We start from the raw sequence: 26472 nt of genomic DNA, 5'->3' as shown, positions 1-26472 counted from the left end.
TTGAGCCCCATCTTGGGCGAGGGAGCCGCAGTCGGAGCCCGCGCGCCCGGGGCCGGCGCAGCGCAGCGCAGGGAAGGGGCCGCCCGCCCGCCCAGGGGCCGCCGCCCGCCTCCGCCGCGCCGGCCGCGCCTCCTCCGCCCGCGGGGCTCGCCCGCGGCCGGTTCCGAGCAGGATGCGCCTGGCGCTGGTCTCCAGGTAGAGCGCGGAGCAGGGCGGGGGGACGCGGGGCCGCCTGGGCCTCGCCCGGCCGCCGCGGGGCCCTCGGGCGGGGCGGGCCGCGGGGCGCTTCTGCGGCCGCCCCCTGCCCGCGCCCGGGCCGCGCCCTGCGCCCCCCACCCGCCGGGCCGGGCCGTCCGGCAGGAAGCTCGGAGCGGGGCCGCGGCGGGGAGGAGGAGGCGGAGGCGGAGGCCCCGCGGCCGGCGGCGGGAGGAGGGCTGCGGCCGGGGAGGAAGAGGAGGAGCGGCGCCGCCGCCCCCCGCGCGGCCCCCGAGCGGGAGCGCCGCGGCCGGGCCCGGCCGCCCGCCGCAGGGCAGGAAGGCGCCGGAGGATGTGCGGCAGCGCCGGGGGCCCGGCCGGCACGCCGTGACAGCCCGCGCCGCCCCCGGCCGGCGCCGCGCTCGCCGCGCCCCGGCTGCCGGAGCCCCTCCCCGCGGTGGAAACATGTCCAAGATGCCGGCCAAGAAGAAGAGCTGCTTCCAGATCACCAGCGTGACCACGGCGCAGGTGGCCAGCAGCATCACCGAGGACACGGAGAGCCTGGACGACCCCGACGAGTCCCGCACCGAGGATGTGTCTTCTGAAATCTTCGACGTTTCCCGAGCCACCGACTACGGCCCCGAGGACGTCTGCGAGCGGAGCTCCTCCGAAGAGACTCTTAACAACGTGGGCGAGGCCGAAACTCCCGGCAGCGTCTCTCCCAACCTCCTCCTGGATGGGCAGCTGGCTGCAGCTGCTGGCGGGGGAGCTGCCGCTCCGCCAGCCGTGGCCCCCAATGGGGGGGCTGTGCCCAAGAGCTCTGCCGTGCCCCTGCCAGGTGCTGCCCCCGGCGCTGCCGTGGCAGGAGGCAGCGGTGCTCAAACTGCCTTGCCCTCCACAGGGCCTTCTGCATCTGCTGCCCCTGGGACGATGTCTCAGACAGTGGCTGCTGCGTGCAGCTCACGCTTCAGGGTGATCAAGCTGGACCATGGCACAGGCGAGCCCTACAGGCGAGGACGATGGACGTGTATGGAGTATTATGACCGGGACTCAGATGGTGGTGGTGTCCTGGGCAGGACTGGAGATTGCATTAGGCACAGCAGCACCTTCGAGCAGGCCGCTCAAGAGAGGGACAGTGGTCTCGGTGCCACAGGAGGTTCCGTCGTGGTCTCCGCTGTGCCAGCATCGGCACATGGCCCTGATTCCATAGCTGACAGTTCCCTTACTGCTGTGTCACAGCTGCTCCAGACAGAGAAGATGAGCCTACAGCAACCTAGTTTTGTCATTGGGCAACAACAGCAGCCGCAACAACCCATAGGTGGGGCCATGCCTCAAAGTACCGCTCAGCCTATGTTTTCTGGGGCATCAGTAGCAAATCAGCAAATGATGGTGCCACAGCAATCGCAGCCACAGGTGAATACGCAGAGTGTTGCGCAGGCTGGACCCAATGGCAAAGGCATGGCACCTCCAAGTGTAACAATAGGCCAGCCCAGCATGCCTGTGGCACAGCAGCAGGTGCAGCAAGCAAGCATACCAGTGACTCAGCCTCAACAATTTGCTTATTCTCAGTCCCAGATTCCACCACCCGTACATCTATTGCCGACGCAACCTTCTGGTCAGTCTGAATACATGCAACACGTGACAATTATGCAGTCTCAAGGAGCTATTCAACAAGCTACTGCAGGCTCTGTTCCAAGTACTGTGGCTTCCAGCCTCCCTGTGGGCCAGGTGACTGGCCAAAATCCCTCACCTGTGGGAGCACCTGTGATGGGGGTGTCAGCACAGCCGGGTGAAGCGGTCGGACAGGGATCGGGAGTAATGCAGAGCAGCCAGACACAAGCTGGTCAGACTGCCGTTCCGCAACCAGGGGGTGTGGTGCAGCAAGGGATTGGACACGCGGGGGTTGTGCAACAGAAATCTGTGACTCAGCATCAAATGGGTGGAAGCAGTCAAGTGTCTGGAATGCCTGGTGCTCCCCATGCCGTGGTTTCTGGAGTTCAGAACGTGCCTGCGGTTGTGCCCGGTACAAGCGTGCCTAGTGTGTCTACCACTTCTGTTACTATGCCAAATGTCCCTGTTACGCTGGTCCAGTCGCAACTGACTAGCCACACTTCTGTCAGTAGAAGTACCGGTGTTGTCCAGCAGCAGCATGTCGGACACTCCTTAATACAAGGCGCCCCTAACGTACCTACGAATCTGCCACAGTCAAACCTTGGACAGTTTCAGACTCAAGCTCAATCCATAGTAGGCCAGATCGATGATACTAGAAGAAAATCGGAACCCCTACCTCAGCCACCACTTTCTCTTACAGCTGAAAATAAACCTCTTGTGAAGCCTCCCATTCCAGATGCTCTAGCAAACCCTCTTCAGTTACCTGCGAGTACTCCTATGAACAGTCTTGCCAGCTCTGTGTTTGGCATATCTATTCCCGTTGATGGTGATGAAGACAGGTATGAGTTATTTTTTAACGCCATAAAAATACCTTTTAGTAAGGGGGTAAAAGAATCCTTCAACTTACTGTCAAGTTTTGTATCAGTTCATATTTTTCAAAAAGTCTTAACTGAAACTTTACTTTTTTTGAACTGTACAAAACTTAGCAGGGTGTTTAGGCAAGTAGCAAACTGTAGTTTTTCTCGGGCTGTGATTGTGATTATTTTTCTCTCAAAGTAGGGCAAAAAACAGCAAGAAAGCTGCCTAATGCACAAATAATTCATCTTCTGAATCAAAGTGACTGAAAACTGTCTGCCCTCCTACACATAATTGCTCAGTGTGTGGAGAAGTCTGTTCGCTTCTCTCCTTTCCCCTGAAATTAGTATAAAATAGCCAAATGGCAGCCAGGTTAGAATAACGCTCCACTGCTATACTGCACTGTGCCTTGCTGTCTTAGGGCCAACCAGTTGAGGTGTCTCAGAAAATTTACAGGCTTCTAGCACTGATTCCATTTTCTTAATTATCCTGCATTGTACATTACCAGTCAGTAAGGCAAGTACTTGCATCTGGACGGGAATGTAATGTGCTGACGTAGTGGAAGCACTACAGATAACAGCTCTTTGAATGAGAAGGATTACCACTTACTCTGCTTACTTGAGTGAAGATGTAGACACAGTGGAAAGTAAGAAAATGTATTTTGAGGTTGTAATCGAAAAATAATTAGGAACTGTTGATTTTAATAATGTAGTGTGGTGTGTAATATGAGAAGGCTTGCTGAAGGGCCTGAGAGAGGGACCATAAATTTCTTTGATTCTCGTAGACTTGTCAGACTGTTCTGGAGGGTAGCATGATGACTAAAGCTGTTCTTACTGACTGCTCCTTTGAGAGAAGACTTCCAAGGAAAGCAGAGTTTGAGCATTGAGTTAATGTCATTAACATTTATTGTTGGGGTTACTGCATTTCGGGGGAATAAAACACATGGGTTATACTTGTTTGTATCTTCAAAAATAGGAATAACACCTTTATGGAAAGGTCTGATGTGCCTAAATTATCCTTTAGGCCTTCCCTTCCTGTGGAAGAACACCAGACTGTGTGATAATGCTGTGTTGCTTCGAGTGCTTTTTAGTAAAGCTGCTGCGTGTGTGGGGTCAGGATGTCTTGGATGGAGAAGGTACCCCAAAGACAAATTAGTGTTTTAAGAGTTAGTTCTGCAGTAACAATGGCCTTGTGCTCACTGGAGCTTTGCCTAGCTTCGTTTGAGGTGGTAACCTTACTGATACCTTTATGCAAGCAAGAGCTGGCTTGAAGGCAGATGAGTTCTAATTAAAGCCATAAAAGACTTAGTTATACAGTTAAATTTTTCTGGTGGTCGTGCCTACCTTAGGAGGGTTCCTGAGAAACTCTTCATAGTGCCAATAAGGTTTGATTTCAGCCTGGTATTTTTAATAGCTCAGTATATTATCAGAAAAAAAAGCACGTTTTTAATCATGTTAATGACTTTCATTTTGCATAGCTTGTAATACTTAGTGTTTATGTAAGTGCAGTAACAGGCGTGACGGTGACAAGTGAATCCCTTACCTGATGGTGAGGGGAAGACTCGTGTGACTTAGAGCTGTAACCTGCAAACTCTGTGTTGGGTACTGGTGAGACAGGTCTTGGTAGCCATGCCCTGAACAGTGATTTTTAAAAGTTATTTTCGTATTGTTTTATTTGAGGTTAAGCCACCTTGCAGCACTGCTTCGTACATTGTTACCTTCTGAAGCTTTCTCAGAAGTGTGGCCACGAGAGCCGCGAGTGAGAAACAGGAACGGATCGGAGTGCAGCGCGTTCTTTGTACGTGCTGCCTTACGACGTGCAGTAGGGAAACTAACTTGTGGTTATCTTGAAAGAAATGCGTACTTCTCAGTTGTCTGCTTCTGCGCTGGGTGATAAAACCTAGTCATTTGCTGAAGTGGTGCACTGAGCAGGAGCTCTGTGGTGCGTGTCTGCCAGCTTGGAATAGCTTTATTTAGTAGCAATGCTGGTAAGTAATGAAAGCTTACTCTAAGCAGGCCTACGCATCGCACAAAGTAGAAGATGGAGATCTAAGTTTTTACTTCCACTGTTTCCAGACAAAGGAGAAAAGCCTAACAGCTTGTTAAATGCTGTTTTACCACTTAATTTATATTTGCTGTAGTCGCTGAGCAGGCTTTGTTATAAAATAACTGCTTGTTTGCTGTTTTCCTCCTTCTCCTGCTTTTTTCCTCTTTCCAGCCATTTAAATTACACCATTACTCCCCTGGGCTTATTCCCAGCTGCTTAATGGTCTGAAACCAGTGGTGAAATAGTTAATGAAGACCTTCAAGTGTCATTAATAGGCTGAGGGTTGACACTGCGATAAAACTAATAGGGCGCAAAGGGAGCTTGCACATTGTGAGTCACTGCTTCAGGCTGCCTGCGGGTTCAGGAAGTTAACGCTTGGGTTTGTGTAGAGAATTTACTTTGTGATTGCAAGAGCTAGAAATTCTGTGGAAGGCATTTTTCTTTTCAGGCTTAATGTGTGACATTAAGGTTGTAGGTAGGTGTCTGCATTTCTTCTGACACCTTTGACTATATTTAAACATTTTTACAGGCTTGAAACTTCACAAACTTGTATAGATTATTCTTACAGTACTCTTCTAAAATAATGATTCATCGAGGAATACTGTATAGCTCTAGATATCCTGAGTTCATCTAGTAAGTCGTTCACCACTTCAAATATGAAGAGGAACTATTTGGTAAAATAGTTTAGGAAGAGACCTCTTTCAAAACAGACCAAGAGCTATAGTAAGAGACAGAGGCCTATATAAAATGCTGATCAGCTCCAATGTTGTTTGAAAAAAAGTTCTTTGTATTATTCCTCTCTTATGGTCTACTGTTTTAAATTGTCCTACGTCTAAAATTGGGGTGGAGGAAGTGATGCATACACACATTGAGGTGTGAGGAGATGATACATATATAGAACTATTTATCTGTAGATGTAGAACTGATTTTTTTGCAAGATGTGTTGCCTAAAAACCTTCAATTTCCTGCCTTGATAGTCCATTACACTTTTATGATAATATAAATGAAACTGCAGTTCCTTGTGTTGACCTGCTGAATAATGATGAATTGAGTAACCATGAAATCTTACCGGGGGAGAGGGAGTCCAGAATAAAAAAGCCTTTGACACGTCACAGCCTTCCTTTAAAAAGCAAAGCTCTGTTACTTAATTTAGGTATCTAAATTGCTGAGATGTTAAAAAGAGAAATATATTCTGTACAAGTTATGAAGGATCTACTGCATAACAATTTTTTCCTCTCTGTGTGTCTACAAGTAGAATAAACTGCAGCAGTATGCAAGGATTGAGGAAATGCTACTCTTACTGAGCTAGATGTGGACATTGCAATCCACTTTGAGTTTAATGTCGGCCAAATACTATGAAAACAGAACTGGATCTTGTGTTCATATCGACTGGTCTTTACGTGCTGGTCTTTAACAGCGGTATGTTTCAGGATCAGTGTATGTCAGTTCCTCATTCACCTTTATGTCCATGTATACCCAAATTTGTAGCTGACAGGCATAATGTTCTAGCTGGTTTAATATTTTATTTTGGCTCTTGGGGGAAAAGAAATATGTTGCCTCTGTTAAAAGAATGTTACTGAGAAGGCTTGTTCAAACCTCCTGCATGTTTGGCAGGCTTTGGGGGCAAAATATTACTAGGCGTGTTGGAAAAGGAGCAGAGTATAGATCACTTTCCAGAGATAGCTGACCAGCTTGAACTGTGCCGGCTGTATTCCAGGAATGCTAATGAATGGCTGCAATTGTGGACTGTCTGCTACAGCAGCTAAACTGTTGAAAACCTGGCTATACAGACCTCTTCACAGCATACGTCTCTCTGCTCAGTTAAATCACTTTTTTGTGTAGTGTACTAATTGTTGCTGACAAAGTATAATTGTTGAAACTAAGCTCGTGAGACCTTAAGGAAGAAAGAAACGGCATAGGCATGGACGTAACTTTGGTATCAGCTTTTTATGTATTGCCCTCGATGCACATTTTGTTGTACTCCTGAAGAATGAGTGTTCTGCGAATGCATACCAGTAAGCAGTACTTGAACTGCATTATTATTGAATTCTGTCCCTTTCTTCACTGTGTTTGTGAACTTATTAAAACTCTGGACTCCACTGCAGCTACGGATCTGAACGTTTTCATCTCCCCTAAAGGGTTCTGTGTAAGAGGGTTTGCAGAGGCAGGTGAGAATGAAATGCAGGTGTGCTCTCAAAGCGAGTGCCTTCGGGTCAGTGGCCAGAACTACAGCACTTGGAACACAGTTGACATGGGACCTCTGAGGTGAACGGTACAGTTGGTGATATCAAACGATAGTTAACGCAAATAAAGCTGCAATTGGTTGTATTCATGTCTTGTACTTTCTATAGCAAAAATTCCATAAGGTAACACTAACGCAATGTTTTCTAGATTATGGAAAACTTACCATGTTTTGTATTCTTGAGTGTTGAAAGGCATTTAAACAGAAAATTGTGATTGCTTGTTTGACAGTGCTGTTTTCCAGCTTACACTTTTAAATGCCTTTGTTAAGGGCAAATCCATACAGTCTTAAACCTAATGAGGTGTAATTGTTTCAGATGAGACGGTTATTAAAAGGAAGAAAGGGGGAAAATACTTGTTTAAATTTGTGAAATTTTTTCAATTCGGCATGTTTTGAAGACTGCAGTATACCAGCTCTGAAATAAATGGTTCTCTGTACCTTATACTCCCAAGTATTTTGCTCAGCTGCTGTAGGTTTGTTTTTTTCTACTCACTACAGCAGAGTGCAAGTTTTCCATAGTCAGCCTCTTTCTCAATGCTGTTTTGTATGATAGAAATAACAGCATATGTTTCATGGGAGCTTTTTGAAAGCTCTTATTAAAAGCTGAATATTCAAGTCTTCAGGTTTGTTGAGCTAGGCAGGACTACTGAGCTACTGCCAAACTACCGGAACTGAAATTGCTCTCTCAGACTGTGTGTCCTCCCGAGTTCCTGATAATCCCTTACAGCCTAAAGGGACCGTGAAGGGAAAAGGAATTGTTCCCTGTGACTGTACTGGATATTGAGTATCAGCCTGTTACATTTTGATTTTTTCAGTTATAAAGCTGATGATTAATAGCTCCTGCTGCTCATGAAAAATACCAATTTTGTTTATGCATTTTGTGTGTTAGCAAAGATTCTTTAAGATTCTGTGAAAATTTTACTGCCAAAGTATGAGTATTGTAGTCCTGGTAGATAAATCTAGATTGTCAGCACAGGTTGCTTGAAGTGCAGTGTCTTCATTATTCGTCTTGAAAATCTCTTTATTTTTAAAATTAAATTATAAATTCAAACGTATTAAGTTCTAGTAAATTCTTTGCATTACAGGATAATCTATTTTTACTCACGTAAGGCAGGTGAGTTGCCTATTCTGCCACATGAAGGACAGCTAGATGCTTCTCTTCTTATTTTGCCTGAAAAAAATTATTCTGGGAGGTTTTTTGTATGTATGTTCACCCTTTGAAGCTAGGAATAATATTTGTATCATGACAGCTTGATTGAATTATTTTCTCAGTGCAGTGAGAAGGTGGCAATACTAATCAGTATAACAGAGTGCTGTCAGCTGTCTAGCACAATGACAGCTGGCCTGTTGGTGTGGTGCTCATTGGAGTTTACAAACTGAAAGAGATCTATGTCAATAGCAGAAGACAGCTACAGAAAGGGACAGGCTGGATTTGGAGGCACCTCCAGGTCCTTCTGCCCCAGCAGGGCTGCCCAGGGCCACGTCCTGGCAGCTTCTGAAGGTCCCCAAGGAGACCCCAGCACCCTGTGGCACCCGCCCTGCACAGAAGCATTGCCTGGGGGCCACAGGGAGCCTCCCTGGCTGCGGTTTGTGCCGGGGCCTCTGCCCCTGGTGCTGGTTTGGAGGTTGCAAGGTCCTTCAACACCTTGACCAACCTTACAGTGCCTCTTTAAAATAATGCCTTGAAGCCAAGTGGTAGCTCTTGTGCTGAGTGTGTGTTAGTTATAACTTCAGCTGAGCGTGTGCTTGCATGAAACAGGTTGTAAACAACTTGTAAATGGTGTAGAAAGGCAAAGAAGTAAACTTGCAAACTGTGCCATACATAGTCTAGATTCTAATATCTGCTTAAAAAGCTAAGTACTTAAACCTGTTCGCTAAGAGATACTTTCTTGACCCATGTCACATAAATAAGGACAGGATTGTGCTGAGTCTCCTTGAAAGTCTGTTTTCCTTTACTTTTTTTTCTTTCTCACAGATCTTGAAATAAATATTGTTGTCAAAGAACAGGAACTACTAGTATTTATTGGTAGCTAAAATATCTTAAACTGCTGTACTGTAACTTCACATGCAACATAGTTGGGGATTTCAATTTTGGGCTGTTTTCTATGAAAATTAATGTTCTCAAGCAAACTGTTCACTCTGCAATGCCTCTTACGTCAATAATCAAACTGTTTTTCCTTTCATCAATAGGTTTGATGAAATCTAGTTTGTGGGCAGAGCAAGCAGTAGGAGCCTAATCCTCCGTAGTAATAAGTTCGTATGTATTAATAAATGCTTTCTTCTTCACCAGCCAAGCAGAGAATAGTAATCAAGTAATTCTCTTATATTGAGAACTGAATTAGTATGAAAGGAATAGTTGAGTTTCAGAGTATTTTTCTTAAATGTAAATGTAAAAGGTGAGCACTACTTGAACTCTTAGGCAAAGTTCCCTCCAAGAATGATTGCTAACCTAGTGCAGTTACAGACCACTGTTATTTAGTTACATCTTATGATGAGGTGCCTCCCTTTTATCAATTCACAGCTCTGTATACAGGAAGCGTGCTGTCCCACTGTCCTCATTAATTTTTGCCAATATAATTGAGCTGTAACTCTTCCTTCATAGAAACATTCATTCATGCTTTCAAAGATTGTAATAAAATCAAGAGAAGAGTCTCCCTTTTCATGTTCCTGTGTTCTACTGATCTTGTATATACCAAAAATTTGGCAGGCAAAAGCTACAAAGTGAAATTAATCAGAAAAAGCCTTGAATTTACTGGTGGCAAAACTTGGTAGACCTGAGTGAATACTTAGGTATAGTTGCACCTAAGACATCTCATCTGGTTAGCTTCTGTAAAGCAAATGTGCAACAGACTTGTAGGTATTAAATATTAAACTACTTAAATCAGTTTGAATTTAATGTTGCCTCAAAAGGTTCTGGTATTTTAGACACGATTTTCCAGAGTTGGTAGTCAAATTCTTTAAAAAATAAATAAATAATCCTCACAAACAAAAGAAACACCACCATAACAGAAAAAAGGCATGAGAAAATCAACCAAGCAACCAAAGTGTACACGGGGAAAAAAACTTCCTATTTGATACTAATTGAGTGCGGAAGTGAGGCTGGGTCACCTTTTGTCTCACAAACCACTATCACCTCAGGTGTGTCTGTTCCATAATGCTATGAAATGGTATCTGGTCTACTTTGGAACAAGACTATCAAGGACTTTGAGTATGTTTTAAAATGTAATGGTGAGTCAAGTAGAAAAGTGTTTTCTGCAATTACTCATTGCTGTAACAAGTAGAGTAATTGTTGGCATCTCTCCTGTGTAACTCAGGAGAATGGTGATCCTCCTTGGGAGGGCATGGTGGAGGTACCAGTGACTGCCTTGTTCAGAGCTCTGCGCTAAATGCTCAGATTATTTGCTGTATCCCTCTGCTGTGACCATTATTAATGTTGATCTCACCTGCTCAGTCCATGCTGTATTCTCACTTTCAGTTCTTTTAAGTGTTTTTACTCTTTTTCCCTAGCGAATGTCGGGACTGAAGAATGTTACAAGTGTGTTTCAGAGATCCAGGCCCCCAGAGCAAGGGCAAGCTAATGCCATCATTTCAACAGACCAAGTAGATGGCAGTGAAATGGCTCTGTCAGACTTGCTTACTACGACCGCTTGACAGTCATCTCATTCACTTTCTCCTTAGAGACCTCTAGTCAGTACAAAAAAAAAATTCCAAAATCCTCTTGGTGGAGAAGATATGGGCTGCTGCTCTGATCTTTCCTATGGAAAGGAATAGGCAACTCTGGTAGGAAACTGTAGTTCTTTTCTCATACTTTAAATCCAAACATCAGGACTTTGAGATGCAGCTTAGTTGAAAGAAAGCTGTTAATGTCAGACTGTTGCATTTCAGGTGATACGTGCTTTAGCTCATTAGCTGCAGTTTCATCATTTCTGGAAGAGTTGAGAGGGAGTGCACAGCTTGTTTGTAAAGCATCTGAAGCATTGCTGGTGCTGCAGACAGTATCCTGATTGCTGCTGTACAGTACATCCGGCTGTTCTTTCATCAACATCTTAAATTATGTTGCAAAACTGCTGTTAAGCATGTCCTATGTTAAGTGATTTTTTTTTTAGCAGTTAAATTTGTTTCTCTTGATTTTTCTGGTGGAGGTCATACCTGTGCTGAACGCTTTGTTTCCACTTCATGATACTTTTATTCACAAGTAGACTATGAACCAAAAAGTCCATGGTGGTTTGGAGCCACTGTCCCAAAAACAGTCATGCAGGCTGCTAATTTAGTCAGCCTTTCCTGTCACAATAGTTAAAATGCATCTAAAACTGAATGCAACAGTCTAGTTCTTGCTGTTTTTCTCAGCATATGTATTTCAAATATAATGGCTTTAAAGAAGGATGTCAATGGAACTACATAATTAAACACGACTTGATAGTTTTAATCTTTTTTCTCCTCCTTTAATTCCACATTGACTGCCCCAAGTTTAATATTTGCCAAGTCTCTCATGTAAGCTTTGTACTCTGGTTACTATGTTTTGTAGGCAGAATATCAGGAGATCCCACAGTTGATTTATAGTAGTATAAATAAGAAGTGGAACAGTTTTTGAAAGAGGAGTGGAGAAGGAATTTTGTTATTAGGCTAAACACAAACTTAAAATACTATAAACTTTGCGGGGAGTTTCCTGATAAGCTGTTGTCAAGTGACAACAAAACCCATGGTTCAACTCCTAAAGAAACCACCCCAACATCTGAACAGCAATTGTAGTCAGTCCTTACAGGTTGTAGCTACTAGTTACATAGCAAGCTACTAGTGAAACAGCCTTTTGGTGATCAGTACAGCATGTAACTGAAAACTAACTTCTGTTTCAAATGCTTCTAGGCAATATAATCTTGTATAAATTTTAATTTTTTTCTGTGCTTTGATAAGTATGGCTAAAGAACGGTTTTATTTTACAGATGCGTAGTCAGGTTCCTATAAACTTCCGTGCAGAGGATAAAGAAAGAGAAGCTTGCTGCTGTATTTCCCATCCTTCTGATGCAAGAGCATTACTCTATAATTAATGACCTTCTAAGAACAGGAACACAAGAATACAGGATGCTTTACTAATACTTTCTAATCTTAACATGCTGCAATATGAGCTTTCTGTGCAACTAAGAAGCATTTTATGTTAGTGATCATTCTTCACTTTCCACCAGAAAAGTAAATGAATTGTACAATTGAAATGAAAGGCAGCTTGGTTTCAGAGTATAAACTAGTCTTTCTTTACCTCTTTCTATTCCGTTTCATAGTTAAATTTGATTCCTGTAGAAATTGATTCTATTCAAAGGAATAACTTTAAAGTTCTTGCTAGTGATCTCATGAATTCTCAGAGAATTGTGAAAGATGGGCCAATGGGCTCATCTGGGGCTTTAAGGGCCTGAAATCTTTTGGAGCAATGACTATTTGATCTCTTCTAGAATCACCAAGGATGGGAATTCCACCAGTACTGTAAGAATTCTTTTCCATTCCTTACTGTTTGCGTGGAAAACAATTCTGATGTGTAATATAAACTTCTTCTGCATGTTAAAACCCAAAAACTCATAGTATTTTTGTTGTGCTTATACCCAACAAGTATGAGATTTTCTTTTCCTTTGCAGATATTTTAAAGTACATGAAGCCTAGAACTGTTTTCCATCTTTCTTCAATGCTTAATTTCCCTACTTGTGATACTGATTAATGGGGGGAGAGGGAGGGAATGGGGATAACATCTAGTGGTCTTACCTGAACCTTGGTAGGTTTGTATCCTTCTGGACAGTTTGCAACTAAAACTGTAAGAAATCTAAGTTAGGGGCCAAATGAAACAAGACTTCAGTTAGTATGTGCATAGCTTGTGTAAGACTGAAGTATCACAACTTCGATACTTCTGCAAGATGTTTACTTCTGCTTAGATTCTCTTCTGTGGAATTGCACTGAACTACTGATTCCATGTTTTGTAGTTGTGCAGCTGATTATTGCTACCAGAGCATAATACTTCATGCTTATCCTTATTGAATTGCATCCTTTTTATTTCAGACCATTGCTCCAATTGGGCAAGATCTTCCTGAATTCTATTCCTGCTGTCCAGAGTGCTTGCAGATCATCTGCAGGTATAAAGATAGTCTGTACTCCACTGTCCAAGTCATGGATTAAAGTTTCTTATAACAGACTCGGAGGAGACCCCTGGAGAGCTCTGGTTGATGCATCCTTCCATTCTTCCACTGAACTATTGGAGAGCCACGTGTACAGAGTAGTTGATTAATTGTGGACCCACTTTGAATAAGCCATGATCTTAATTACAAAGATGTCATGCAAGGTGGCATTAAAAGCACTACTAATCTAATAATAATTAGATCTTCTGTGTTCTTTCTATATGAGGCCTGTTAATTTTTTTTCATAAAGAATTTTTGTTTCACATAAGCTTCTAAAATGGCAATCCGTGCTGGTTTGCTGCTGTATAGGTAATAATAGGTGGTTCTATTTTGCTTTGATTTTCATGTGAGGTATTGAACATGGGTTGTTTGACCTGTTAGTTTCATGTTCTTCACCTTCACAGATGGGTACTTTGGCGTTTTTAGTCTTCTGCATCATCCCTGTCCTCAGTTAATCACTGATCTTGAGACAGAACTGTCTGAGGTGGAGTGGTATGACCTTTTATTTCGACACCTTGAAAAATTCTTGGTATTCTTCAGGAATTCCTCCTTTTGTGGCCTTTAACTGCTGCTGTTGGCCAGTAGTTGGAACATGCTTGGTTGCGTAATAAGCAGCGATGCTCCTAGTCTTCCTTCGGAGGTGGGAGCTGGAAACAAGGCCTCTGTGGGTCGTGTTGGTAACTGGTACTTCCAGAGCCAGTAGCCTTATTCAATTGAAAAAGCATCTGTCTGTGTACCTGAAAATTTGCCAGCTTTCATGGGCATGCTTTCTAGCAAAGCAGAGCTCTCTCGAGTAAAGTTTCAATCTGGCACATGCTTGCCCTGATTAACAGCAGTGGGAGCGAGGATACCCTTCTAAATCCTTCCAAATGTGAGGTGAGAGTTTGGATATGGTTTAGACTTCTGTTTTAAAGGGACAACTTGATGTTTCAGGTATGCAGAGAACTGTTAAAATTGTCATCCTTTAAATTTAGATCAAGTTTCTGTCATGCTAAAACTGTTGTTAAAAATGGTAATTCTGGAGTGTGTAGAGAACGTTGGAGTTTGTGAGCGTTCAGAGGAAATAAATCTGCCGTAGGACTTGATCATAGAGAAACAGACTCTCACAAAGTGAGATGCAGTTTGAATGTCTAAACTTGCTATGCTAGTCATCTGTCATAGTCTCTGGATCTAGAATCAAGCCTTCCTTGGGAACACCTATTCTCCAACCAGAGATGGAGAAAGAAATGCCTGGCGTACCTCCTGTGGAAGAGGAGGGGGCTCCTCTGGTGAAGCGCTGGGGACCCCCTCTCTAGCTGGCTGTTGGGCCCCGCTGTGCAAATCTGCCAGCAGCTGGGACTGAACCGTGGTGCCTGCTGCTGGGGAGGGAGCCTTGGGAGTCGGCGTCCCTGGTCCGGGCCGCCCCTAGGTGCCGTGGGGACGGTGTCAGAATGACTTCTGGTGGTGTCAGAATGACTTCTGGTGCTCCGGCGGTTGCGCTGCAGGGTAGGCTGCACTGCTGCTGTAAGCAGTTTTCTTGATTGTTTCAGCAAGCTGAAAGGAGTTCAGATGCCTCAGCAGTCTGGAACTCAACCATCAGCTCAGACCTGCATGTCAGACATCAGTTACCTCTCTGGATTTGCTTTTTGGATTGAGATAGCGCACCACCCCCCACTGACATCTTGTCGAGTGAGATATAGCTACAGAGTAGAAAATGTTAGTTGTCTAAGGTAATATACCCTGCTGCTGAGATTTTTTTTGTAAAAATGAGAATTTAACAAGAAAACTTGCTCATGCTTTTCCAGATATTTTCCAGATACTTGCTTAAGAATTGTGAGAGTATAGCGCATATAGCGTATCAGTGCAAAAACAGATAGTGTGAAATACATGCTGTGTGGTTGTAAGCCACAACCTTTCAAAGCTAACAATAGCAATAGGGTTTTGTATGATGCAAGTAAATTTATCTTGGGAGATAAATGACTTTTTGTTTACAGTCAATTTATGAGGAAGAGACTTTTACATATGCATCGGATAACTTAATTAGAAGAGGTTGGGCCTCATCCTTCCTTTAAGCAAAGGAGTGCTGTTGTATCTGCAGATGTCAGTTGCTTTCTATGTTATGTCCCTGTATCACTCATATGTCCTTTACCTATTGTGCTGCTACGTACTGCTTCTCCCTATAATTACTTGAATTAATTGTCACTCAAGTGTGTAATACTTAGGAAAACATAAGTTCTAACACGAAAGCATGGTGTTTGGTCAGTTTGATCAAGCAATGTCTGTACCAGGCTTTAAGCTAAATTCATGGAGGGTAGAGAGTTGAAGGTAGGAGATGGAGTGACAAACACCACAAGCAAGTGATTCCTGATCTTTGCTGAGAGATGTGCGTTATTAACTACTAACCTTGCTAGGCTGTTTGTATACAGCTGTCATGGGAATCAAATTACTTCAGGTTAATAGCGTCTTATGGTGCTGTTTCTGTGATGTTTTCTTATGATTTCAAGTATACATACAGTAGTTGTGCTTAAATGGAAATAATTACCTTGAAGACAGTTGTTTTAAGAAGTGTTCTTGCTGCAAACTTAGAAAAGGGATGGACACCTGTGCTTCTAATGTTGGTATAAGCTTCTGATCTTAAAACTGCCTTCAAAAGGAAGCTGAGCCAATACTAGCTCTTCTGAAGATTGTTCAGCTAAGCTGTCAAATTCTTCTCCAGGGCTGGCATAGCTACACCAGTGTCAGGATAAACAGCAGTACTGATGAGTTCCTAAGCTTAGCTGTAACACTCTGATACAGCTACTAGCAATGGAGAGTTTTGACTTCGTGCTTCCTCTAGTATCCTATAAGCAGTAAGTCTTCAGATGAGTGTTTGGATAATTATGGTCTTCAAATTACCCTCTTGGTATAGCTGCTATCTGTGGGCAAATACACACCAAACAAGGAGGGTCAGGCTGTCTTATGGGTTTGGCACTGGTGACAGAACTTGTGCCACCGTGTCCTGTGTTCAGAAAAGTTACCAGTCTGCTGGAGCTTTGCGAGAACCAGGGCAGCAGCTGGTGCACTCAGGTTTACGGGTCGGCAAGGGGCCCCTGAACAGCAGTTGGCCTGTTGTACGTCAGGGGAAGCGCGAGGACAACTGTGACAACCGCTTACAAAGTGAGCGATATCTTAGATTCTGTATTTCAATTTTAACTTAACCTGTTTTTCAGTTTTAACTTAATCTTTAGTAGGTTGAACGTGGCCTATTTAGCTCTGACTTGGGGTCCAGTTAGAGAACTCCTGTGTTTCTAATATAAAGCAGGGTGTTAGGTAGAACAGATACACTGGGTAGTGTTCTAGAGACATTTTGTGAAATGCCTTGAATTTAGGTATGTATAGCACTAGGGTGCTATACAGGTTACCTATAGGAGACTGTCAGCATTCTATGAGATGTTTCATTAATAGCTTTTACTGTATAGTCCTTTACAGAAGCAACTTGAAATAGCATGAAAATTAGTAGGAAATACGGAATCAATGTGTCTTTAATGGAAACTCATAGAAACAGTAAGGACTTTCAGCCATTGAACTTCTAGGGATTCTGCAAAGTCTAAACATGTGGACAAAAACTTAACCTGTCTGGATAGCTAAATTATTTTGGTAGAATAAGAGTTAGTATTTATATTATATATCCATTTTCAATATCTCTGTTTGATTCTTGGATCTCATAGGAATCCGTCAACTGCATTCTACCAAGCGTTCCATTTCAACAAGTTACGTGAGTCAAAGACCTTCTGGGATAGGTATGAATGCTTAAATATGGAATGCATACATGCTGAGGTATGCATGAATGGCTTTGCTCTATGCAAGTTTCTCGTCATTTCATTTGCGCAGAACTGTTGCTTGTGTTCAGAACTTCATGTTGGAACTCTGCCTGGAAGTCTGAAAGCAGTCATGGAGTTGAAATATCTGTAATGAAACTTATAACTAAAGTCTGAAATGCTATTTTTCTTCTTCCTTTATTATGCATGTATAATAAAGTATAAGCTGAAAGAGTTTAATGCTGGTCAGCTAATAGCTGGCCTTCAATAAAACATTTTACAGCTTCCTTTTCAAAAAAAAAAAAAACCACAACTTTGACATTGTGACTCTTAAGTCTTATGTCAGAAAAAAGGTTGTGAAAATGTTGTTGATAAAGTTAAAATTTTTCAGGCATGAGGCCAGGAAAGGAAGCTTAGTGGCTTGTTTTCATTCTGCTTAAGTTAAACTAGATGGGTAACAAACACGAACTGTGACGTGGTATGAGGACAAAGTAAGCTTACTAAGTCGGCTTTGAATTCATGGCGAGAAACTGCAATGAAGTGCAACAAAGTCATATTTGTTACAGATATGACTCGCCAGAGATGCATTACTAATTCGTCAGTAGCTGCAAATGGTTTCTTTCCTGCACTTTAATGATTTTGAAGGTTTTTTTTTATTGTCAGCATTAAGTCCTAGTGATTATGTGACTTAATGTTTTGCGATGCTCTGGCCTGTCACAATACTGCTTAGCAAGCTCTGTGGAGTATAGATCTTTTTTTTTTTAAGTATTGGTAACAATTTCATCACTGTACTGGCTGCATTTGACTTGAGAGGCTCTTCAACTTGCAAAAGCTTAACTGAATCCTTTTAAAGTTTGCTTGGCAATAATTTGTATATTTTACAACACTGATGCTTAAAAGTAATGCTAATGCATCCTGCTGTTTTTTGTTAAAATGCTAGCTTTAGGCCAAGTTTCAAAAGCACATCTTTCTTTTCTTGTACAAATGAGTATTTCTGTGTTAAGCTCTGGATGATGCCATTTCTATGTATTTACGGGACAGTGGTAGTATTTATGTTCAAAGACTTATTTAACTGAAGCAAACTTCATGGCCTTGAGTACAAGTTTGGTACATAAACCAAAAATGCACTTTAAGGTCTATCATTTATTTGTTTCTCTTATTTTTGTCTATAACTTGAAATAATCCTTAAGATGCAGAAGTGGATTCAAAAAACCCAGACAACTAAAATTGCTAGTGATTACAACTGAGACAAATGTTAGATTCCTGTATAATGTTCAAAACAGGCACAGGAAATGTGGAATACAGGAGAAAAAAAGCAATATAAGTGGCTTCTGAAAAATAGTCTTGTATCTTTGTTGAACACTTCATAGTGAAAGCAAGCATTTGTAAAAATGTTGAAGTAACTTCATCAGGGTTGGTGCAAGTATTTCCAGTGAAAACCTGGCAGGGGAGCTGAAGCCCAGTCCGTGCTCCCTCTCTGGGCTGTGGGCACGCAGAGGGAAGCCCCAGCAAGGATGGAACCGGTGGGCAGGGGCAGCCTCCAATGCCAGCAGGAGCCTGTGCTCAGGCCTGAGTCGTCTGATGGCAAGTTAAGTGTTTTGGGGCTTCTGTGGTCTCAGGTTTGTGAAAGACGTCTCTGCTGCAAAACATGGAAGTCCTTCTGAGTTCCTCAGAGTCCCTGTTTCCTCATCCCAAAACTTAGGGGCTCACATACTGCGGAACATAATGATCTTAAACCTGGTCGTAGGCTTTTTAATTACCTTCTGCAGCTCCTTCAGAAACAGTCTGTGAACCTCAGGGATTTATCTGTTAGGAGAATTTAGAGCAAACGTAGAAGAAAATCTTCCTCTGTAACTGTAGTATTGTTCTGAACAAATATGGATTATTCTCCTGTGAGCAGCCATCTCCTGGGACTATTTGAAGCCAGCAAAGCTGGCTACGTGCGATCACAATAGATAGATATTGCTAAAAATTCTTAACTAAAATAGAGACAGGTATTTCTCACTAATACACGTTGGCAGGGAAGAGTGATGGTAACATTCAAACTGTTAAATGTTAGTGAAATGAGGAGCCCTGCAAATGTTTTCCCTTCTTAGTTTTCACCTAGGCACTGCTCAGGGCACGAGTCTCATCAGTCTTTTTGACTGGCACTATTACTTCAGAGGATTAACAAGAGGAGTAATGGCTTTTTGGCATATCCATATGAGTCTGGATGATTGCTCTTCTGGGGCATGGTTTCCTTTGTGTGGTAATGGTAGCATAGGAGCTTTATATGGATTTGCCTAAAACAGCCATCGTTGTTGGTAAACTTTAATTCCAAGCAATATGATTAAGTTTCCATTGCGTTTTTATGTGAAGCATTAAACATTCATGAATTTTAAGTGTTGCAGGAGATCAGTTAAACATGCCTTAACTCCTTAAAGAATAGATAAGGCTTCTATGGGTGGACTAAATAGCTTGGCTAGTGGTAAGACATCAAGAGGGGCATAGTTGACTATGGTAACTCCCCAGTGAGGGGAAAGAACAAGTTAACATGCGTATTGTTTTAGTTTGAAATTCACTGACAAACAGAACAAATACGGGTGTGCTTTGAAATACCTTACTTATCCTTTCAGAAAGGTTACTTCAAAGTTTCATTTAAAGTGGTAACAAGGAAGGAGCTAGGGGAGGTCACTTAGTTCAGGGGTGTCTCAGATTGTGGTTTATGATGCCATCTTTTCCAATTTCAACTAAAACAGGATAGATGTAGTGCTAAAGGAAGAGTTACCATGTGTTAGCCATGGGACGTGACTTGCTACCATCAGGGTACCTCTTGCTGTTTGTTCTGCAGGTAGTCTTTCCCGCTCTCACACAAGCTTCAAAATTGGCTTGCAACATCCTGTCACTAGGACTTGCAGTCTCATTTAAATGTGGGGTGCTATTACCTAGTGTAGTACTTGACAGTGCCAAAGTGGGACTGTTTATAACTCATGTTCCTAATGCATTTAATTTCGATATAAAATACGTGCACTACTGAGGACTGGAATCTGTAAAAATGAATGTTCTTTTTTTAAGCATACAGAGTGAGTTAAGTTGTAAATGCCTTTCTTTTGAAACTTAGATTCTTAGTCTTTCTACCTAGTTTTCAAAACGAATTTCGAAGTTGAGTACAAATCTCTTGGAAGGACGATGGGTCTATCTAAAGTCACTAATGGTGAAAATACTAGATTGACCACAGTGGTGCTTGTTGAATTCACCATTGAAATGGGTTATAATGCATACATATGTCAGGTAGTGCTGAAGGTTAAATTTTCCTCCAACCATTAATGAAGTCAACGTTAAGGCATTAACTTTTTTTGCTGTCTCCCGATCCACTGATCCTCAGTTTTTACATCACTTATTCACTTTCCTTTGAACAGTGTCATTCAACTTTTTGGAATAGTCTATAGTAAGCAAGTTTTCATGAACCATAGAATTACACTTTACAAAAAAAACACTTGTTTGATCACTATGGAATACCAATACTTCCCGTAATTTATATACTGGCATATGTTGTGCTAAGAGGCCTACCAAAGACTTGTTTCACATTATTAGAGCTTGTTGATGATACTGAAGCCTCTTCTTAGTAACATTTTTCCATACTTGTGGGATACCATATCTCCATAGGAGAAATTTTTGTAGCAGTGAAGTCAGAATTACACCAAGGTTTTAACAATGCACTGCATTGTGGAAAGTGCAATTGCTCTACATTAAATATAACGTACACTAGAAATCAGATGTGCACTTAGACTTACCAGTTCTCTTCTTGTTTTCTTCATTTGTATGTACATGGTTGTCCAAAAGGCTTCTTTTTTGTTTACAAGGCATTTGAAACAGAATAGTGCTGTTCTTGAGTTGTATATATATGTTAATATTTTTCCTATGTAAAGAATTATGAGGTGCAAGCTGTAAGTATTGGATAAAACACTTTTGGTCCAAAAGCTGCATACGTGATTGTGTGCTATAGCTAAGCAGTGTTATCAGTCAAATCTAATTTTGCCCACGGTCTTTTCAAAATAAAATGTGAAAACTATATTTAGGCCACCAGGATTTTTGAAATCATCTAAATGAGGATTTCTCAGATTAAGCAGGTTTTTGTCTATCTGCTGTGTATGATAGAAGGGCTTTTAGAGATAGGTGGTTAAAAAGCAAAACTGTAGCTGTGAAAACCGACAAAGATTACTGCAAGTCTCACCTTGGTGCGGTGACCTTCCCTGGCCGGTTCCCTCACCGCCCGTGGCAGGCCGTTACCCTCCACCCGTTCCAGGGGTCTCCCGTTCTGCTGCTGGAAATACAACACAGCAGAGACATCTGGGAAGTTGTCTCCTGTGAGAGCAAGTGCTAGCGATCGTGACGCTTACAGCTGCTTGTAGGTTATTTTCTCTGCTTCATCCTGGCTGGGTGCTCTGTAACGTACTCCAACCACGATATCTCCCTTACAGGCCTTTCCCCTGACTCTTACCCAGGGACGCTCGGCCCTTCCTAATGCAGAGGGCTACCCCACCGCCTCTCCTTCCCTGCCTCTCTCTGGAGGAGCCTGTAGCCATCCAGCTCAGCGCTCCAGCTGCACAAGCCGTCCCACCGCATCTCACCAAGGCCTAGGATATCGGAGCCCTGAGACTGAGCTGAAAGCGCCACTTCCCCCCGCTCTTTTTCCCCCTGCTACGTGCATTTGTGTAGAGGCATTTAAGTTGAGCCCCTGTACAACTGGAACACATTTCTTGTTAAATACGAGTTCAAGCATCGTAGTTGCAGATTACAGGCTTTGTTTACTTTACCAGTAGAGGCTGTTACTTTCTCAGTCTCAAAAGCTAATTCCCTTTACTTGTAAATGATTGGTGTTAGGTACTGGCTGTTTTTGTGGGACTCTGTAAAATGGGCTTCTCTAAATAGTGACATTCTTTCAGCAGCGAGGCTTTGTTTCATGTACGTAACTCATATTTACGACCACCTTGCTGATACTCGCTGTAAAAAGCCTTAAGTATTTTTTCTTAGTGTGTGGTATCAGCGAGTGTTACGTATTCTTAATGGGCAAGTTTCCAAGCCTGACTGAAAACCTTCCATTTTTCCTGCATGTTAACTTGTTTTTTAACGTGGCTGCACACTACTGATAGCAACTTCCTCCTCTGGTGGAGCGTATCAGTAGATACAACTAGCAGGCCTGGCAAGTAGTCCAAGAACTGCAGTCTTGTGTCAGACGTGGAGCTGTGGAGTAAAGTCGGATCACCAGGACCTAGTATAGGAGGTCAGGCAAGGAGAGTAAGGGATGACAGAAAATGCACGTGGTTTGAATTTATTCTGTGGCTGCTGTGGATGTGTTCCTCTGCTGAACCCTGTCGTATCCCCTGGGGTGGGCTACGCCTCTTCTCCACCTAGAGAATCAGTCTGGAGGAGATCAGGGGACACCCCCTGATTTGTGTTTCTATATTGTGACTTGAAAACAGCCAGCCTGCAAATATTAAGACCTGAATTGCTGTAATCTGGTATGTAAAGACGTAGTTCAACATCTTGTTTCCCACAGTAAATACCTGCTTTCTTGTACCGATGACTGAGATGTTTTGTCGGGCTGCACTGCATTAGTGTGTCTTTTGGAACAAGACTGGCTCATAGCTGTAAGCAGGCAAAGGGCAGTGCATTTTTTTTAGATCGTTAAACATGATCCACTGAGAATTCACTGAAACTGAGTAAATGTTCTTGTGGAGTTCCGGGTCTCTGGACATGTCTTACACTCCTATTGACTACTGCTGCTTGGTTGCAAAGTCGTAAAGACAATGCAGATCCAATTATTTCCTAATGGGAAGTAATCTTCAAGTAAAGCCAGAGAACAAATACTATACTTCTTTTTCTTCAGTGCTTTATAAAAGCAATTTAGCAGAAATTAAACTAGAGGTAAGGACCTCATGAATATCCCATGTATCCCTGTTTTCCGCAGGACAGAAAGCTGAAAAATGAGGCAAGGAATTAAAGTATTTATTCTACTGTCTATTCAAATGTACTTTCCTGTGTGTCATACATGTAGTCCAAGAAATTACAGACTGAAGGAGCAGTGTCTCTCAGGTGCTCTAACTGTACTAGGCAGTACGGCCATGGGGACAATATGTGATTATGTATTGAACCTTTGACACCGAAGCTCTAGCCTTTCAGAAAACATGTTCTAGGAGTCCTCTGGGTGCCAGTAGGTGCAGAGTTTCAACCAAATGATACGGTAATGCTCACAAAGTTTTCTGTTTATGTTTACAGTGCATCTGGTGCAAGTGTTGTTGCCATTGACAACAAAATAGAACAGGCAATGGTAAGTAAAGAAACCCAAGCTATTATTTCTAATAGGTTCAGCAGTTTGTCGTTGAGCATAAGTTTCCAGCTGTGTTGTCTTTCTACGAGTCAGTAACTTTCCTTCAGTTGGGTCAGACTGAGAAAAAAGGATTTGTTTGAAGAAAGGATTTTCTATATAAGCTATGGGATGACCACAAACAAGGTATTTCACTTTAACTTAAAGTGACATTTTGCTTACATACTTGTCACTTATTGTTGGCCCAAAAATGTTCTTAAATGAATTTTTATATAAATTTCTGTGAACAAGCTGAGACTGAATTTAAAGCAGTGCTGAAAATAGCACGGGTTTCTTATTTTAGTGATGTTCATTTCTGGTTTCTTCATCGTCAGTTCTACTGTGCCGTCCTTCACAGTTAGTTCAGCTTCAGTTAAATTCAGTTTGATTTTTTTCCTTGTGCTGATTTAGGGGCTTTCTTATTTCTTGATTTTCCGTACACCTCAGTGCTTGGGATTCAACACTGGACTCCTACCACCAGGTCAAAACTTCAGAGCTGATGCTTTCATTCTGGGTAGCTGCATAATTCTAGGGCTTTGTCTTCAGCGTGACTGAGGTGACAAGGCTTCACGAGATGGCAGGTGATGGTTTACGTGTACTGCAATCCTGCCTGTCAAAGCTGTTCATGGGAGAGAGCTTCATTTAAGCAGTTAACACAGGCCTCTAAGGCCATAAGGATAGGAAAGTACCGGAAGGTTACTGTTAACTTTGTCAATATTCCTTGTTCTTCAGTGGGGGGTGAGGTGGGATAGAAGTCAGTTATAACAGAAACATACTTAGGTTGCTGTGTGCTAGAACTTAGTTATTGTTGAATGCTGCAAGCAAAGCTTTGGATGTATGGGCCACTTTATAGTGAATTAAAGCGCTAGGTTAACTGTTCTTGAAGGCTAATTTGTTCAGGCTAATTATAAATTATTACTTATAGTAAAGCAGTGAATTCTGGGCTTGGGGTGGAACGGAACTGTTCTTTCAGTTGGAGTAACTGTCAACTTGTTCTTTGCAGGATCTAGTGAAAAGCCATTTGATGTATGCAGTAAGAGAAGAAGTGGAAGTCCTGAAGGAACAAATAAAAGAATTAGTTGAAAGAAACTCTTTACTTGAACGAGAAAATGCACTGTTAAAATCTCTTTCAAACAACGATCAGTTATCCCAACTTTCAACCCAACAGGCCAATCCTAGTAGCACTTCACAAGCGCAAGCAGTGATAGCACAGCCTCCACAGCCAACACAACCTCCACAGCAGCCGAATGTCTCCTCAGCGTAAAGCTTTCTTGCCTCATTTAAAAAACAAAAAACCTGAGAGCAGTCTGTCCTTGTGTGCCACTGATGTTCTTTCCACTTTATATGAAAGCAAGTAGCCATGCTTCTGTTGTGTGTTTGGCCTTTTCAGTATTAGACAATCATTCTCCAAGAGCTTTCCCTCACAGATAAGTTATGAAGTGCAGTTGGTGTCCATTATGTCATCAGTGCACAAGGGGAGTGGTAGACAGAGTTGTTAATGCAGAGGATGCATTTGCTTGGTGTGCCGGAGTGAGGTCTTTAAGAGCTTTGGTGGCTCTCCGAGGTTTCCATTACCCATGGATTACTTTGAGCCTTGCTATCTCGTAAGTAGTAACAATTCATCTTAAGAGCCACTGTTCTTTCAATATAAGTAACATTTGCCTACATTAGTTTCATTTATTTGTTTTATTTATTACAGGGCTGCTATTTTCATAATGTACATGAACAATGTCACAGAACTTTTTTAATTTTTTGATAAATGTATGTATCAGTAAAATGATAGATGGGATTGCGTTTAATAGATAAAATGTTTAGGCAATAATTGAACAAAAGAATCCTGGCATATTTCTAACACTAATGGCAATTTACCTTTGGTATTTATTTACGGTAGTAAAGATCCAGCTTGAATGTAAATTTTGTATAGAGTGTAAGTATGAAGACCATAGTGCATCTGTACAGGTAGTCACCAGTTATTGTGATATAATAAATAATTGATGGGCTATTTTGATGAAGAAAACTTCGCTCATTTCTGTTTCTACTTTCTAATAGAGAGAAATTGCCACGATTCCTCTGCTTTTTGACATTTCGTATAATTTTTTTTGGGTGGGAATAAAAAGCTGTGAAATTGTTCAACCTACTTTGTAACCAAAGAAGCAAAGCTGTGTAATTGAGTTTTTTATTTTATAATGCACATTCTTTATGTATTTTTATTTAGTGTTTTCTCATTCACAACTTTCTTTGCTGTCTAGCATGATCTGCATGACCTATAATCTTTGAACCACTTTCGTACCTCATGTTTTTATCCAGCACTCTTATTGTAATATGTAATAGTCTGTGAACAATGTCAAATAAAAAAGAAAGAACAGCTGGTGTTGGTGGAGCTGAGCTAGTGTGCTATGCACTAGTTTAAAAAATGAAGTGAGCCATCTTTTGTTCATTTAAAATGGTGTTTTGAATTTCGTATGCAGAAAACGTTTTGTTACATTGCAGATTTTAATGTATTTAATAAATGCAACATGCAGATTAAGTGCAGTGTATACTGAGTATTTAAATTAAAAATGTACATTTCATAAATACAGTTTCAAGCGAGACCATCATTTGTGTAAACTAACACAGTGTGTCAAATTGATGTATAAATATATATTTTAACACATTTTCTGAAATTAAATTGCAGTTTTGAAAATTTGTGGCTGTAGATGTGGTTACAAGGTAACTCTATTCTGTAGTTTTTTTATATTCTGTATTTTTTTAACAAAACAAAGACAACTAGGGAGCCAGTAATGGAATAATGCTGGCATTCTAACTGCTTTTCTTGCAATAATCTTGCTGTGGTTTTTTTTTGGTGTGGCTTTTGAGGGGTGTTCTGGGAAAAGCATAATTCTAATGCGGTCAGTGACTCTACTGGTTTGTTCTTGTACCAATCACTGTGTGCTGGGGTCTTGAAATGGTTTGGTATCTTGGTGACATAAAGCCAATAATTTACTTTTGAGAAGGTTCTACGAAGAGCACGCTGCACAGCGCATCTCCCCCAAGAGCAGTGTGGGGCACAGCTGCGAGCTGCTGTTCCAGAGCAGGCGCTCTGGTTCGCTTCTGGGCCTGCGCCTGTTCCTCAGCGTGCCAGCATTTACCTCCGTGTCCTCACCCTGTGTTTGTCTCAGCTCTGGTCAGGTTCATGTGTTAGGGGAAAAAAACAAAACAACACTGGAAACTGAATTTTGGTGCCTTCCCTTCCCTTCCTCTCTGGTGTTC

General features: G+C 42.1%; 1 protein-coding gene across 7 annotated transcripts; it reads left to right on the top strand.

Moving 5' to 3' along the window:
* TSC22D2 (TSC22 domain family member 2) lies at positions 1-25797 on the top strand. 7 transcript variants are annotated; one of them, XM_048059479.2, is made up of 5 exons: positions 2-2645; positions 12986-13059; positions 16788-16859; positions 23136-23187; positions 24227-24468. In XM_048059479.2, exons 1-4 carry the CDS (start codon positions 661-663, stop codon positions 23174-23176), a joined length of 2172 nt encoding a protein of 723 aa, XP_047915436.2. In that variant the 5' UTR covers positions 2-660; the 3' UTR covers positions 23177-23187; positions 24227-24468. The 7 variants fall into 7 exon arrangements, with proteins under 7 accessions (XP_066858174.1, XP_047915436.2, XP_013054753.3 ...); XM_013199299.3 differs by lacking the exon at positions 12986-13059 and having other exon boundaries at positions 16788-16896; XM_048059480.2 differs by lacking the exon at positions 16788-16859.
* Positions 25798-26472: the final 675 nt, after the last annotated feature.

The sequence above is a fragment of the Anser cygnoides genome, chromosome 9 (genome assembly GCF_040182565.1).
Source record: "Anser cygnoides isolate HZ-2024a breed goose chromosome 9, Taihu_goose_T2T_genome, whole genome shotgun sequence".
NCBI lineage: Eukaryota > Metazoa > Chordata > Aves > Anseriformes > Anatidae > Anser > Anser cygnoides.
This window is presented reverse-complemented; position numbering and strand designations above follow the sequence as displayed.

Excerpts from the sequence above, each read along its gene's own strand:
- TSC22D2 (XM_013199297.3), top strand. The coding sequence starts at position 661 with ATGTCCAAGATGCCGGCCAAGAAGAAGAGCTGCTTCCAGATCACCAGC. Across the intron at positions 16,860-23,135 it reads TCAAAGACCTTCTGGGATAG|TGCATCTGGTGCAAGTGTTG; the intron begins GTATGAATGCTT and ends TTATGTTTACAG. Across the intron at positions 23,188-24,226 it reads ACAAAATAGAACAGGCAATG|GATCTAGTGAAAAGCCATTT; the intron begins GTAAGTAAAGAA and ends TGTTCTTTGCAG.